At 45.0% G+C, this 15222-nt stretch overlaps 1 protein-coding gene across 11 annotated transcripts in view; it reads left to right on the top strand.

The window, feature by feature from the left end:
- The window catches only part of grip1 (glutamate receptor interacting protein 1), a 90425-nt gene that overhangs the window by 74568 nt on the left and 635 nt on the right, over nt 1-15222 (top strand). For 6 of the 11 annotated variants that reach the window (XM_070542580.1, XM_070542545.1, XM_070542510.1 and 3 more), the window contains 10 exons: nt 403-547; nt 3639-3778; nt 5290-5493; nt 5574-5724; nt 11369-11480; nt 11843-11875; nt 13226-13336; nt 13497-13613; nt 13946-14092; nt 14309-15222. The exon at nt 14309-15222 is cut by the window's right edge and continues 635 nt beyond it. In XM_070542580.1, coding sequence (XP_070398681.1) covers nt 403-547; nt 3639-3778; nt 5290-5493; nt 5574-5724; nt 11369-11480; nt 11843-11875; nt 13226-13336; nt 13497-13613; nt 13946-14092; nt 14309-14614 — 1466 coding nt within the window. In that variant the 3' untranslated portion in view covers nt 14615-15222. Of the gene's footprint in view, nt 1-402; nt 548-3638; nt 3779-5289; nt 5494-5573; nt 5725-11131; nt 11297-11368; nt 11481-11842; nt 11876-13225; nt 13337-13496; nt 13614-13945; nt 14093-14308 lie in introns of those variants that run through there. The other 5 variants (XM_015962554.3, XM_015962549.3, XM_015962577.3 and 2 more) reach the window with 2 other exon arrangements.

The following is a 15222-nucleotide window of genomic DNA, read 5'->3' as shown; positions in this document are numbered from 1 at the left end:
GTTTCAAGAATAAACATTTATGTTGATTCATTCATTGTGAAGCAGTCAATGCGTTATTAAATCACTTCAGACGAAACAGAACTTTATTGTAAATAACTTGTAAAGGTAGGAAGTCATTTATGAGACCAAATGAGATAAAGTGGAGAGAGTATGTAAGTGCATCTCCATGTCAACATGAGAGGTTGTTATGACGACGTATCCGGATGGCCAGGGTATTCCAGGCAGATAAAACCGGCTGGTCTGATGACCTCTGCTCTCTAGTAGGGCAGGTTGTTGACAGATGTCTAAACCTTTGCGTTACATGGCCTTCTCCTACGCTACAAGAGCCTCTAGACTCTTACCTCTCTTGTTTTACTCACCTGGCCCACGGTTGGTTTGCATAAAGCTTTATTGACATTACAGATGAACAGGAAGTGTCTGGAAGCATCATCTACACAGTGGAGCTGCAGAGGTATGGAGGCCCTTTAGGAATCACCATCTCAGGGACCGAGGAGCCCTTCGACCCCATCATCATCTCCTCGCTGAGCAAAGGGGGGCTGGCTGAGAGGTAAAACCACCGTCAGTCTAATGTTTAAAGAGCAAATAGCAGGTTAAATGTTATTTTAATTTCATGTAAAATGCCGTCCAAAAATACTATTTGAAACGCTAATTGTGGGTATTTTGTTTGACAATACATAACAGCCCCACAACTCCAGTGGGTCCGGACATCGAGGCCAAGAGAGATAGAGCGGCACCATCTTCCCTTCCTTCTTGTGTGTAGCTGAAAACTCGGCTTTTTGTAGTGCACACTTCAGAGCGCTGGATTACAATCCCAGCGACATGATGGGAGTTCATCACGCCTCCTGTCCTCCGGAACAGGCTTTAAAAAATACCCCACTGGCTCCGGAAGCAGCTCAGGGAGCTCCATGCTGAGCTCATGAAGCGGATGGGGAGCTTAGAAATTTCCTTGCGAGCCGGGAAGCTGGTTTCTGGGTCGGACCCAGGTCCGTGCCGCCTGCCCAGGTGATGACAGGCGTCTCTCCCTCTCTCTAAAACGCTAAGCTACGTTAGATTCCATCTAATCTAGATTAGTACTGCCAAGAATCCAGAGGAAAACATGGACTCTACTGTGGCTCTGACACAGAGGAACCTTTAAATGTTTATAATTCTACTTCTGATGGACCAGAACCATAAAGTAATGAGTTTGCTGCCCCAGAGAGCAGACACCAACCAGCGGGAGAAACCATTGGCCAAAGCAGAGAGATTGTGCGGGGGGGGGGGGGGGGGGCAGCTTGAGCTAACCATGTTAGCTTAAACTCGTGTGCTAGCATCACAATATAGTACAGATTACTATCGTGTACCAGACAGTTACAGTAGTATCGCTCGGTTAATATAATATTAACACTAATGAGCGTCTGTCAGCGGTTTCATACTCGTTAATATCAGTTCACCTAGCGTAGTTTAGCATAGAGAGAGAGACGCCTGTCATCCGGTTCTGGAGCTCATGCAGACTTCTGGGAGCTGGATCCGACCCAGACACCAGCGAGCCAGTCCAGCTGGGATTTTTAAAAGCTGCACATGATCCTCTCCTGGAGGTCCGCGGCAGTTCTGATCTGGTTCCAACCCAGAAACCAGCTGGCCCGCTGAGTCTCTTCTGGAGGTTGGTTCGGACCTGGTTCTGATGTTGATCTGAGTTCCAGAAAACTGCATTTAAATTTTAAACCCTGCCACGGGTCTCCGGAGCCCAGCGCGGACCTCCCTGACCCGGTACCGACCCATGTGGCCTACAGAAGTCAGTCTTTCAGCTGCAGAAACGCCCTCAGGCACGGAGATAGAGGCGTTGTTCCTCTGATCTGGAAACCCGTGGACTCGATGCCCAGACAGGCTGGAGTTGGTGCAGCATTCACACACACTAGTTTACCAACATGAACACAACCCAACACTAGTAAACACACACCGACTGGATCACATGACCTCTACCCTAAAACTAGCCACTCTCCACACTGAGCTGAGGCAGCCGAGCTTCTGACTCCCTTTGGTTATGTCAGAGGTTCAGGTTTAGAAACGAAAACTCTGTTGTTATGTGTTTTACAACCAAATATCCACAATAAGCTTTTCTAATAGTATTTTTGGACAACATTTTATATGAATTAGAAAAAAAATGACCTGCAATTTGCTCTTTAACATCAGAAAAATAAAGTCATTAAATTATAAAATTTCATAAACAGGTGAAAGATAAAAAATTTGAGTTAAAAATAAGAAAATAAAAAGTTTAGGAAAAAGCAGCTTTAAATAAAAGGGTCTTCAGCTGTTTGCCAATGCAGCGTAAGGATAAAGGAAGATCATTCCAGAGTCGGGGTGCAACAGTCTGGAAGGAGCGATCACCTCAACTTTTATATCTGGTCTTTGGAACTTCTAGAAGGTTCTGGTGGCTGGACCTGAGGGCTCGGGTTGGAGCATAAGGCTTTAACAGTTCAGTAATATAGGGAGGAGCTTGACCATGTAGAGCCCTGAAGGTTCTAGTCAGGACTCTAAATGAACTCTAGAGTTAACGGGTAACCAGTGCAGAAACATCAGAACAGGAGTGATGTGAGCTCTTCTGTTTGCTCCAGTTAGGAGCCTCGCTGCAGAGTTCTGGACCAACTGAATTTAGAATGAGTTCCTGTGATGTTTCTCTAAATATTTGTTCAAAGGAGGCTCTAACCTGCAGTTTGCTCTTTAAGTAACAAATACATCATCAGAACTTTTAGAAAGCCCTTTGATCTAAATCCTCAAGTTCTAATTTATTTTTAGACCTAAAGTTTATCTGGATCAGCTCCTCAGTTCCTATGCAATCTTACTGTTACAAAAGGAGATTTTCTAATCCCAAAGGCTGCGATTTGACTGGTTGCGACAGCTGGGAAAGTCACATGACTTGCAAACACCTGAAACAGGGCAGGAAGAGAAGAGAACACTGCGCTTTAACCTGCTATAAATGGCCTCAGGCGCAACAGAATCCAAAGCTGCACAAAGTTTGGTACCAAAGAGAACTTGCACATCAGTTGTGTGGAGTCATTTTGGCTATAAGAAAGAAGATGCTGTGCAGAACCTGCCTTGCTGCTGTTGCCACCTCACGAGGCCACACTACAAACCTTTATCAACACCTAATAAAACATCACACCACCATATTCCAGAGTTGAAAGGCTTAAATGGCTTCCACCAGCGCCTCAGCTTCCAGCAAACAAACTTTCAGCGGACAAGAGATCACTGCCAGAATAAGTTATGTATAATAAATCTGATTTTGTTTAAAATAATGCATCTGGTTCATCTTTTTGCTTGGGTTAGTTGAATAATATGAGAATAGCCCCTCAGGTCTGGTCGTTACCCGAGCTGTGGTTTCAAATGTCCGTGTTAAAAAAATCCTTCATCTTTTACTTAAAAGTGAATCCGTGTCAAAACAAGTATGACCCCCCATGAAAGGTCCCCACGGTGGAAGCGGGATAGACGACTTCAATCTGAAGAAAAGCTGTTTATCTGCTGATGGTGACTCTACAGCGCCACCCTGTGGAGAAACGTCTCTTTCTGTATCTAGTTTGTTTTTGCAGCTTAGAAACTTCTTCAGGACAGAAATGGGACTGTTGCTGTGCGATCTCAAGAACCTGACGAGTGTGTTTCTGCAGGACGGGGGCCATTCACGTGGGAGATCGTATTCTGGCCATCAACAGCAGCAGCCTGAAAGGGAAACCTCTGAGTGAAGCCATCAGTCTGCTGCAGCAGGCCGGGGAAACGGTTACACTGAAGATCAAAAAGCAGGGTGAATGTAAGTACGCACGCACGCACACACACACACACACACACACACACACACACGCACACACACACACACGCACACACCAATCACACACACACACACCAATCACACCTGAAACTCAGCTGTTTGATGTAGCGTCACACTTTATAGCGCGACGACTGCAAATGAATTATGACCAATAAGATGTGATGATTCCATATAAATATGAAATATCAACCTGATTGATCTTTGAATGTTTCATCAGAAGATTATAGTTACTTTTACTTGTTCAGGGACCATAAACACACTTCGTATTAATTCAGACAGAGTCAGGTAAATAGTTAAAAAGGAATTTTATTATTTTCTAAACTAATGATTGTACATGACAAGATATGAGTAATAAGATGTGATGGAGTGGATATGCGGTGATGGAGTGTGATGTGTAGGTGGTGTGATGTAAGCTAGATGTTTATCAGAACCTTTGTATCTGAAACAAATTGTGAAATCTGAGTGTAAAAGAATTTGTTATCTGCTTTAAACTAGAGAGTTGATTATTAATAAAACCACATCAGACGCAATCTGCTGTGTCTACAAACCCTGGCGGAGACCCCCAGCAGATCCGGACTGTCAGAAGTCGGGAGGACCTCACGGCACTGGGAGTTTGTAGATTAAACTCCGATACGACCCGTCCAGTCTTGAGATGTCTCCAGGTCACAACAGTAGCTGGAATACTTGTCTGCGTCCAAAGTGGGTGTGGCTCTTAGGGAGCCGTCTGGCTGTGTCAGCTAGCAGCGTTTAAACAGGGCTTGACTGTAAAAGAGATGTCTCAAGGATGCTTGTTCCGAATTGGCCGGTTCTGAACTCTGCTAGAAACTGAATAACTCAGGAAGTAATTCTTGTTTTTTTAAACTACTTAGTTGTGATTTCTGGCCATTCTGGCAAATCAGCATTTGACACGTTTCTGGGTATTTAGCAACATCCCTCAGAAAGCCACGCCCTCCTCAGACACAGAGATGTTTTTATCACTGTGAATGAGAATGGTTTAAAACACTTATGTGAGGTGAATCTTAACCTTAATGAGTATCTTATTGTAATGTGTATGAGTGTAGACAACGATTAACGTGTTAAATCAAACACACTGATTTGTGATATAAATGGATCGTTGTAAGAGCAATATTCATGGATTTAAGCACAGATTATTCAAACATTTCATTTAAACATCGTGTTCATTCATCACATGATTATTTAACGTATAAGTTGTAAAGCCTTGTAGGATTCGTGTAGCTTCACTGTTTTATTCAGGGTGAGGAATCCAGCAGTCTGACTTTAAGCAGAGAGATGAGGCTTTTGCAGGAGACCTTGGCAGTTTATTTATGTCTGCGTTGAAGAACAATAGGTGAGCAAAGGTCTGGATACTCCAGCTGGTGCAACCTTGACTTTGCAGCTTTGGTGTGTATGAAAGGTTATGCTGTGTCAATTCGATGGTGAAAATTGACCCTTTTGATTCATAACACTGATGAAAGCACACCATTTGTCTTCAGTGTCCAGCCCAAAGTCCTGTGTGATTGGTCCAGGCCTGGGATCAGGGGTGGGGCTTAACCAGGAGAACCAGGATGGGGACGAAGAGCCTGTCATCATAGTAGCACCTCCAACCAATCAGAGAGTGTTCAGCACGCTGCCATCTGTGGACAGCGCCGTGGAGTCCTGGGACGGGTCCAACATGGACAGCAGCTTCACCACCTCAGGTACACCTTTGACCTTTGTGTTTTCGGTGTGAGTCTGCTGCTAAAGTTCACCTCTGAACCCTCTCTGGTCCTCTGTGAAGCTCCGCCTTTCCAGTCGTCTCCATACAGTTTTCATGACTGGCGCAACCCGAAGACAACCAACAGCCAACCAAACTCCAGTCGGCAGAGAACCAATCCGCTGTCAGATCTGGGTCTGAGTGACGATGACTGGGACCGCCCACCAATTGGAGGGTGAGACAAAGACCAGAACCAGTACAGAACTGATATTGGGTCCACTGGGTAGAGCGGGGGCCTGATTTGTAAAACTCTACATAGAGTCTGTACTTAAACTCACCTTAAAGAGCAAGTCACCCCAATCGACTGATGTTGCTGATAAACTGTATGAACGAGTGTCTAGTATCACTGTAGATGTGTGCAGTCATGACTTAGGCATTTTAGTGCTGCTTATTTAAAAAGTAAAAACTCAGCCTAAAACCATCGTTATTGCGCCCTCTTCAGGTTAAAACTCTGCTCTACGTTGAATTTGAATCAGACATTGCTATTGGCTAAGAGGTACCATGTGATGTTAGCTGGTACCGTATTATGTCTGGGGCAGCAGGAGCTCAGGAGGTAGAGCAGGTTGTCCAGTAATCAGAAGGTTGCAGGTTCGATCTCAGATCCTGACACAGAAGTCTGCTGTTGTGTCCAAGGGCAAGGCACTCAATCCTGCCTGCCTGCTGGTGGTGGTCAGAGGGACCTGTGGTGCCTGTGTTTGGTAACATCACCTCTGACTGTATGTATATATGTATATATATTAGGGCTGCAGCTATCGAATATTTTTGTAATTGAGTACTCTAATAAATTACTCTTTTGTGTTTGTAAGCCATTATATCACATAGCATCCAATCCTCTTCAGACGAATAACAAACCGTTTGACATCAAAGAAATGTCTCTTTGGTCTTGATGCTCATATAGCAGTAAAGGTTTTAATATAAACAGAGATTTCAGTTTTCCTGGTAGTGTTTAATCAAAGAGCAATGTGACAAAAACTATAAGTTACTTAGAAGTTAAATACGTACATAAAGATAGCCTGCAGTTGAGCCTCTTGACTTTTCTGTTTGCTAAATCAAGCCAAATGAATCTTCTGTTAGCTGATGGATCCATTTTTAAATGTAAACAAGTCAAAATAGTTTGTTCACTTAATGTTATTAAAGTTATAACTTATTCACCGATGAAAAAGTGGCATTTATTTATATTTCTGTCAAACTGGTGCAGAAATAAAGATCAGTCCCTTCTCCAGACACCACTACTGTACACGGCAGACAGCATGTAGGTCTAGTTATAGAAATGTACGTTTATCGCTCATATATCAGATTCAAATGAGTTTTATCTTGACTGTTTATCTGTAATCTGACCTGCTTAAGGGGTTGTTGTTTATTTTGTTTATTCCAGCAGGTGTATTTTATATAAATGATGACACCAGTTTACGTTGAGGGGTGTTAAAGTCTCCCAGTAACGCACAGGAAACACTCCAGATAAATCTGAAAGTCTGAACATGTCAGATGTTGGGCTGGGTTGTGTGTGGCTAGTTTTATTACCCGCTAGAGCTGCTCTCTGGAAGACTAAAGTCAGCAAACACAGAGACCGCAGAGAAAAGGTCCTACTCACTTCTGGCCTTAATAATAAAGCATTTTAAATGATGCATCTGAGCTGTAACTATGGTAACGCAAGATTCCATAGCTTTACCATAGTGGCAGTCTATCATAGGTGACAGACAGCGCTCCATAGGGAGCCTAAAGCCACGCCCATCTACTTCCAGTCACGGGTCCCAGAAAAACAAAAACCATTTGACAGAAATATAAATAAATGCCACTTTTTCATCGGTGAATAAGTTATAACTTTAATAACATTAAGTGAACAAACTATTTTGACTTGTTTACATTTAAAAATGGATCCATCAGCTAACAGAAGATTAATTTGGCTTGAGTTAGCAAACAGAAAAGTCCAGAGGCTCAACTGCAGATTATCTTTATTTAACTTCTAAGTAACTTATAGTTTTTGTCACATTGCTCTCTGGTTAAACACTACCAGGAAAACTGAAATCTCTGTTTATATTATAACCTTTACTGCTATATGAGCATCAAGACCAAAGAGAAATGTCTTTGATGTCAATCGGTTTATTCGTCTGAAGAGGATTGCATCATCTTCTTTAAGCTCTGATATCTTTTTATTAATATATTTCTACGTCATCAAACATCTGGTCTGTGATCCGATCATTATTATGCATAAGAGGTACACCTGATGATGTTTATGTTAAATCACGTTTAGAGGGACAGGATGACAGAATTTAAACTGCAAACAAAAAATAAATCTTTTAAAAAGTAATGAAGTAATTGAATATAATATAATATGTAAAGCTTTCTTTATTTGTACTTTACTTATTTACTTTTACTTCACTCATTTTTAAAGCCACTGTCTGTACTTCCTACTTCACTACAATAGGGAGCTAGGTCTCCTCTCTTCCCGGGGCTCACGGGTCCCGGAAGAACGACAACATGAACGCGAGTCAACGGGGCTAAAAACGCTGTTTTCTAATCCGCTTAGCCTGACGTCCTGGATCACACATATGCTGTACTTCAGTTTAAATGTAATCCAACGATGGGTGCTTCAATCACGCCAGTCACGTACTTTGAAATGTATCAGCTTGTTAAAGTTCGATGTTAGCATGACTACAAATCCCACATCGGCACGCTGCATATATGACGTCACCACAGAATCTCGGCCATTTTCCCGGTTTTTCTCCGTGTCTGCTTCGATGACGTCACTTTCATAAAGCACATTTGTAGTCCTGGACTTATTACACAAAACTTAAAATAACGTCTTCACCCCCCCCCCCATTTCGAAAATAAGCGCGTTCTTGGTATTAAAATGCATCTTCACAGACATCATATGTGAAATCCATGGCACATAACAAGCAGAATTAGAAAATAGCGTCTTTAGCGCCGCTGACTTACATTCATTGTTTTGTTTTTCTGGGACCCGTGGTCCGGAAGTAGATGGGCGTGGCTTAGGCTCCCTATGGAGCGCTGTCTGTCACCTATGATAGACTGTCACTATGGTAAAGCTATGGAATCTTGCGTTACCATAGTTACAGCTCAGGTGCATCGTTTAAAATGCTTTATTATTAAGGCCAGAAGTGAGTAGGACCTTTTCTCTGCGGTCTCTGTGTTTGCTGACTTTAGTCTTCCAGAGAGCAGCTCTAGCGGGTAATAAAACTAGCCACACACAACCCAGCCCAACATCTGACATGTTCAGACTTTCAGATTTATCTGGAGTGTTTCCTGTGCGTTACTGGGAGACTTTAACATCCCTCATGGTAAACTGGTGTCATCATTTATATAAAATACACCTGCTGGAAAAAACAAAATAAACAACAACCCATTAAACAGGTCAGATTACAGATAAACAGTCAAGATAAAACTCATTTGAATCTGAAATATGAGTGATAAACGTACATTTCTATAACTAGACTAGGGCTGCAGCTATCGAATATTTTTGTAATCGAGTACTCTAATAAATGACCCTTTTGTGTTTGTAAACCATTATATCAAATAGCATGTCATAAAATATGAAAGACCTCTTAAAATGAGTACGCTATTGCCAGTTATTCTTCAAGTTTTATTCAAAATTAGTTTTTAAAACTTCAGCACTTCAACTTTACTCCACAGTAAACAAAAGCCTGTGCAAAAAACAAGTAAACAACCTGAGCTGATTTCCCCCTCGTGTGAGAATCTGCTAGCCAGACAAAAACTAGGATAACTGTTGAAGTAGCGCTGCGAGCGGCTGCGGCCCAAACAGCACCAGAACCGCTCACGGTGCATGCACAAACATGGCTCAGCAGCTGTTTCCCTATTAACACACGTCTGTTTTAATTTCTACACTTTATTTTCTCACACGATAACAAGGATTGTCGAGAAAGCATGTTTGCCGTGGTTTTGTCAAATTATACTGATCACAAAACTTTTATTTACTTCCTTTCATTTTCCTCATAAATACCCGCGTCCTCCTGCAGCGATCCCGAGGGACAACAGACGTCAATAACAACACAATAAAAGGTCTAACGTGTTGTAAAAACTGCTATTTTTAGCACATTTTTAGGTCCGACGTGTTGCTAGCAGACGTACGGTGTGAGCTGAGTGCAGTGTGTATGTGCGTCACTTATTTCTGAAGAAGCCTCTGACTGAAGACACTCTTCCGTTGTCGGACAGTCTTGTGAAGAGAATGCTCAGGGTTGTCCATCATCTTCTTGATTCTCTGGAGAATCCTTCTTTGCATTATCTCCTCCAGCGGTTCCGAAACTGCCAAAACTCTGGCTGAGTCCTTGAAAGGTCTTGGAGTTCCTCCATCTTGTTGGCCAGTGATCTCACATCGCCCATTATGATCGATGGAAGGGATGGTTTGAATTTCCTCTTTCTCTGTCTCCGTTTTGCTCCCGCTCTGCACCCACGCTTCTTGTGTTTTAGCTCATTTGGGATTTGTGGCTTCAGTTGAGGTATTATTTCAGCCTTTCCAATGTTAATCAGCTGCTCCCGATTGTAAACCAGCTTGTTGCCATGGTTACGCATCATAACAAATGCTCAAAAAGTGAAAAAAGCTAAAAAAAAACAGCAGTAAAAATCCTCCAAGCTTCACAGAACCAGAAACAGAAAAGTAAAGTGTCCAAAAAATACAGTTTTCTTGAGAAACTAGAAGAAAAAATGTCCAAGAAAAAGCAAAACTTACATATAGTCAACAGAGCTACTCCAACACGCAGCCGCCCAGAGCAGCGCAGTTCCGGAAAATAAATATATATATATATGCGTGTATGTATATATATATATATATATATATATATATATGTATGTAAATGTCTGTAGATTTAAATAAACAACAGATCATGAGACAACTAATTGTAAAACAACTGGTTTTAGGTCTTGGGGCTGGCTAGAGGTGCACGTTCACTAGCAAGCGGCGTTGCTTCCCTTCGTAATAACGGAGTAGGAAGTAGCTTAAGGCGCCTCTAGGTGGCGCCTTCTGAGGTAAAACTCTCTTTGTGCTTCATTGTTGCCACATTGCCCCGTCCAGCTTTTCTTTATAAATTACAGCGTGTGCGTAGAAAAAGATTTTAGCAGTTTTAGACCCTGTTTTGTTTGTGACGAGCTGTGTGTCTGAGGCCCCGGGTCCGTTAGTGGGTCTGTGGCTATGAGGCGGTACCACCAACCAGCGCAGCTCGACTCCACGCCGTTTTTCCATTAGTGGCAGGGTGGAGACCCAACGCAAAGCACCAGGTGGTCTGTACGCCACATAACAACATGGTAGGGATGTTCAACATCCTCTCTCTGATCCCGGAAAGTGGGCAGTGGGCTGGGAAACTTCGGAACAACCAGAGACTCCGCCTCCTAGCCAATCATTGACTGTCAGTGTCTGACGTCACATTTTCGGCTTGGCTTGGTACGCTTGGAACCACATGAAAGCAAGTACTGAAAAGGGAGTGGCAAACATGACGAGTGACTTTAGCCACGGCGAGACGAGTCGAGCTGCACTGAGGAGGCTGTGGTGGTTCTGAGTGGGTCTGCAGGAACCAGAACCAGTGAGCTAACAGCAGTGTCTCTGTCTGCAGCGGCTCTAATCTGCCCAGCGGTCTTATCACTGACAGCAGGTACCACACTGACCTTTGACCCCACACAGACTTGTGTCTACCCCACCTGGTGACCTTTGACCTTTACCACTCTGACACATCCCCGTGGATGCGTGGGTCGTCTCTGAACACGTCCCCTCCAGCATGAGCTGTCCCTGTGTGTATCTTTCTGTGAGGCAGGTGGTTCTGCTACTGTTGACCTCTGACCTTTCCTTCCAGGTTCACTGTGGGCCATGACGGCACAGAACCGGACCAGGAGGAGAACTTCTGGTCCCAGGCCCTGGAAGATTTAGAAACCTGTGGTCAGAGCGGAATCCTGCGGGAGCTGGAGGTGAGTGACTCGTGTTGTTTCAGGTCCTGATCCAGTCCACCTGTGACACGGTAACCTGCTTCTGTGGTCCTGGATCAGCAATACTCAGACCTTCTCAAGGAGCTTTTATTTGGACTTTAGACTCGGGTCCAGTCCTGGTACCAGAACATTTTCAGAGGACTGTGAACCATTCAAGCGGAAAAAGGCTCCTAACTCAAGGGATGAGCCAGTGTTGTTGTTTAGATGCTTATTATTGCGTGTTTTTATTTGTAAACATGGATCAGGTGTGAACTCCAAACTGGGATCCAGACTTTACTGGAACCAGTTTGCTTGTTTGCTGAAGACTTCAAAGTAAAAGAGAGACGTTCCGACTTTTCTTTCAGGAATCTGAGAAGGAGAGGCTCCTCCTGGCTCCGGTACCCTCCTCCTCCGTGTTATTAAACATGTCGGCTAACAGCAACACCGTTCACACTCTGGTGGTCTCTGTTGCATCAGGCATGGCAGCGTGAGCAGTGCATGCTGGCACACGTCCCACCACAAACGCTGCATGTTTCTGTTCCGATGTCCTTGTGTTGGGTTTGAACTGACAACTCTACTAATGCGACCGCCGCGTTGTCGGATGTTTGTCCTGTTAGTGGACGCCGTCTCCGTCTCCGTCCCCGTCTCAGACCAAGAAAAAACAAGCCGATTTCATCTTAGGTGTGTTCTTGCTGTGTCCTGTCTCTAATTCCACGCTGTAGTTCTTTTTTAAAACACGGAGCGGTTTCGTTTACCGGTTTTCCCGCTACGTTGCAGCCGCAAACGAAACGTAGCGGGAAAACCGGTAAACGAAACCGCTCCGTGTTTTAAACAAGAACTACAGCGTGGAAGACGCTTTCATCCTTAAAGAAAGATCCAGAAGTTTCTGTTCTAGAGGGGAAGCGTCCTTTAGAGGCACTTCTACTGGATTCAGAAAGAGTTCGTTTTCATTGATCTAGTCCGTCGGCCCGAGGTTATTTAGGCTCTAGAAAACGTTTCCATGAGCGTCTCCACTAGAACGGAGGGTCTTTTTCAGAGACCCTGCAGCGAACGGTGCAGAAGTCTCGAAGCGTTCTCGAGGGTTCTTCGTTTCCTCTTGAGCCTCAGGTGGGTGTGTTGCTGGAGAAACGAGATCCTAGAACAAATGTTTGTATTACAACTGGAAACTGGTCTTTGTGCCCATTTGCAGCACATGAAGCTCAAACTGGCCCTGGAGCTTTTTAAGGGGGTGTTTAAGCTCGGTGTGTTCAGACCGCTAAGAAAGCATTACGATCTACGTATGTAGGAACGCAGGTCGGAGACGGTGCCAACGCTTTAGTGCATCACGCTTTGCAAGCTGCCTTTATCCAGCAGCAAGGCACGTGTGCTTCTAAACTCCACGACTCCTGAGCAGATGACTTGGTTTTGACCTGGAACAGTCGGAGACTCGGCTGTCTGGAACCCATCTGTGAGACGATGTTAACTTCCTGAGACCTCAGCTTGGCACAACATCAGAAACATAAACAACTGTTAGTTGTTTAAAAGGTTAAACTAGAAATATTACAAAAATATAAACAAGTCTAACAGCTGAACAAGAGACGAGTTTTATAGGAACACGATTGGATCCTGTCAGCAGGATCTTTGTCAGAAACGCTCAGAAATACTGCATCAGCAGATTCCTCAAATCAACGCTCTAACCTCCAGGATGTCTCTGTTATCTGGCCTTCCATTGGCTGTTTCACTTATGTCTTCCTACTGGCTGTCTCCAGGCAACCATCATGTCAGGCTCCACCCTTAGTCTGAACCACGACCCCACCCCTCTGCGTAGCACACTTGGTCGTCAGGCGAGCTTCCAGGAGCGCAGCAACTCCAAACCGCAGGTACACACTGTTAGTGTGTGTGTGTGTGTGTGTGTGTGTGTGTGTGTGTGTGTGTGTGTGTGTGTGTGTGTGTGTGTGTGTGTGTTCCACCGCTACAGCAGGTTCTAGCTCTGTTTTCCAGGTGCAACAGCAACCTACCATTCTGCTTCCCGATTCTCAGGTAAACCCTCGCTCCAACACCTTGCCCTCTGACCCTCAACGTAGAGCCTTCGCCATGAAAAAGATGAGGCAGGAAGTCAACGACATCCTAAACCAGAACCCTGTGGAACTCCATAAGGTGACAATGGCCCCTTGGTATGGCAGAGTTCTGTGAAGCATGTGTGTTCGACACCAATAACTGTGTGTGTGTGCGTGCGTGTATGTGTGTGCGTTCGCGTGTGTATGTGCGTGTGTGTGTGCGTGTGCGTGTGTATGTGTGTGCGTTTGCGTGTATGTGTGTGCGTTTGCGTGTATGTGTGTGCGTTCGCGTGTGTATGTGCGTGTGTGTGTGCGTGTGCGTGTGTATGTGTGTGCGTTCGCGTGTATGTGTGTGTGTGTGTGCGTGCGTGCGTGCGTGTATGTGTGTGTGTGTGTGCGTGCGTGCGTGTATGTGTGTGTGTGTGTGCGCAGCTGGCTTTGGAAAAGGCCTCGGACCTGGAGGATTTTGGTTTCAGTGTTTCTGACGGCTTGCTGGATCGTGGCGTTTACGTTAACGACATCCGCGCCGGCGGCCCAGCGGAGCGGGGGGGCCTCCGTGCCTACGACCGACTTCTGCAGGTACAGGAACCCAGACCCGGGGCTTTAATCAGTGTTGGCTGGTGTTGTTTTGATTTGAGGCTGAAGCAGCACCACTGATGTGAACCATGGCTGAACCACTGTAGGGTAAAGTAGAACATCAGTCACAGTCCGTCTGGTTAACGCCAGCGTGACTCAGACAGAAGCTTGACCTCATCAGAACGTAGTTTTTACCGCTGAACCTGTTGGTGCTTCCAGATCAACCACGTGAGAACCAGGGACTTTGACTGCTGCCTTGTCGTTCCTCTCATTGCTGAATCTCCGAACCGCTTGGAGCTGGTCATCAGCCGAAACCCATCGTCCTCCTCCTCCTTCCCGCTGACCAATCACAACGATGGCGCCACCAACAACAGCCACTCCCCTCAGCCAATCAACAGTGAGGTTGGCTTGTCGGAGATCTCTCTGGACCCGGTGGAAGATGGTGGTCCAATCAAGTGGAGCCAACCAGGAGACAGCTTGGGGGCGGGGCTTGGGATGGGGCAGGTTACTAATAATTCATTATAGCAGATAAGAACAGGATCAAACTGGTTCTGACCAGACTGGAATGGACATAACACTGGTTTAGGACTTGGTGAACTAGGTCAAAGCCTCCCATGGTGCTACACACACCCTCTGGATGGAATCTGACCTTTGACCTCTTCAGTTGGCTCTTTGAACTGCTAAAGCAGCCTGAAAGCACATTGGACCAGAACTTCTCACACCTCCACCTGAACCAGTTCTACATGATGGTGTCTCTAGAGCCAGGATCAAAGGTACTGGTCCTACTGGGACCACAGCTGGACTCGCTGGCACAACCAGTCCAGCACCATGGCTACTGGTCCCACAAGTAATGCTTTTATGGTTCTGGGACGTGGTTACTGGTTCTAGAAGCTTAGAACCACCTAGAGCCCAGTGGTCTCACTGGTCAAAGACTCGTGGGTTCTGGTCTTGGTGGTAGCTGGACCCTGTTCCACCAAAACCAGAGTCACAACCACTAGTCTCAGGTGTGGTTCTAGTTCATGGTCTCAGGGTTACAGAACCACAGCTAAGGGCCTGACTGGTCCAAGACACGCAGGTAGGTGGTGCAATCACCGGTTCTGGTTCTACTAAACCCTGAACCATACAAAATGGTC

The sequence above is a fragment of the Nothobranchius furzeri genome, chromosome 1 (assembly GCF_043380555.1).
Source record: "Nothobranchius furzeri strain GRZ-AD chromosome 1, NfurGRZ-RIMD1, whole genome shotgun sequence".
Taxonomy (NCBI): Eukaryota; Metazoa; Chordata; class Actinopteri; order Cyprinodontiformes; family Nothobranchiidae; genus Nothobranchius; species Nothobranchius furzeri.
Note: the sequence above shows the minus strand (reverse complement) of the source record. Positions and strands in the feature narration are given on the sequence as shown.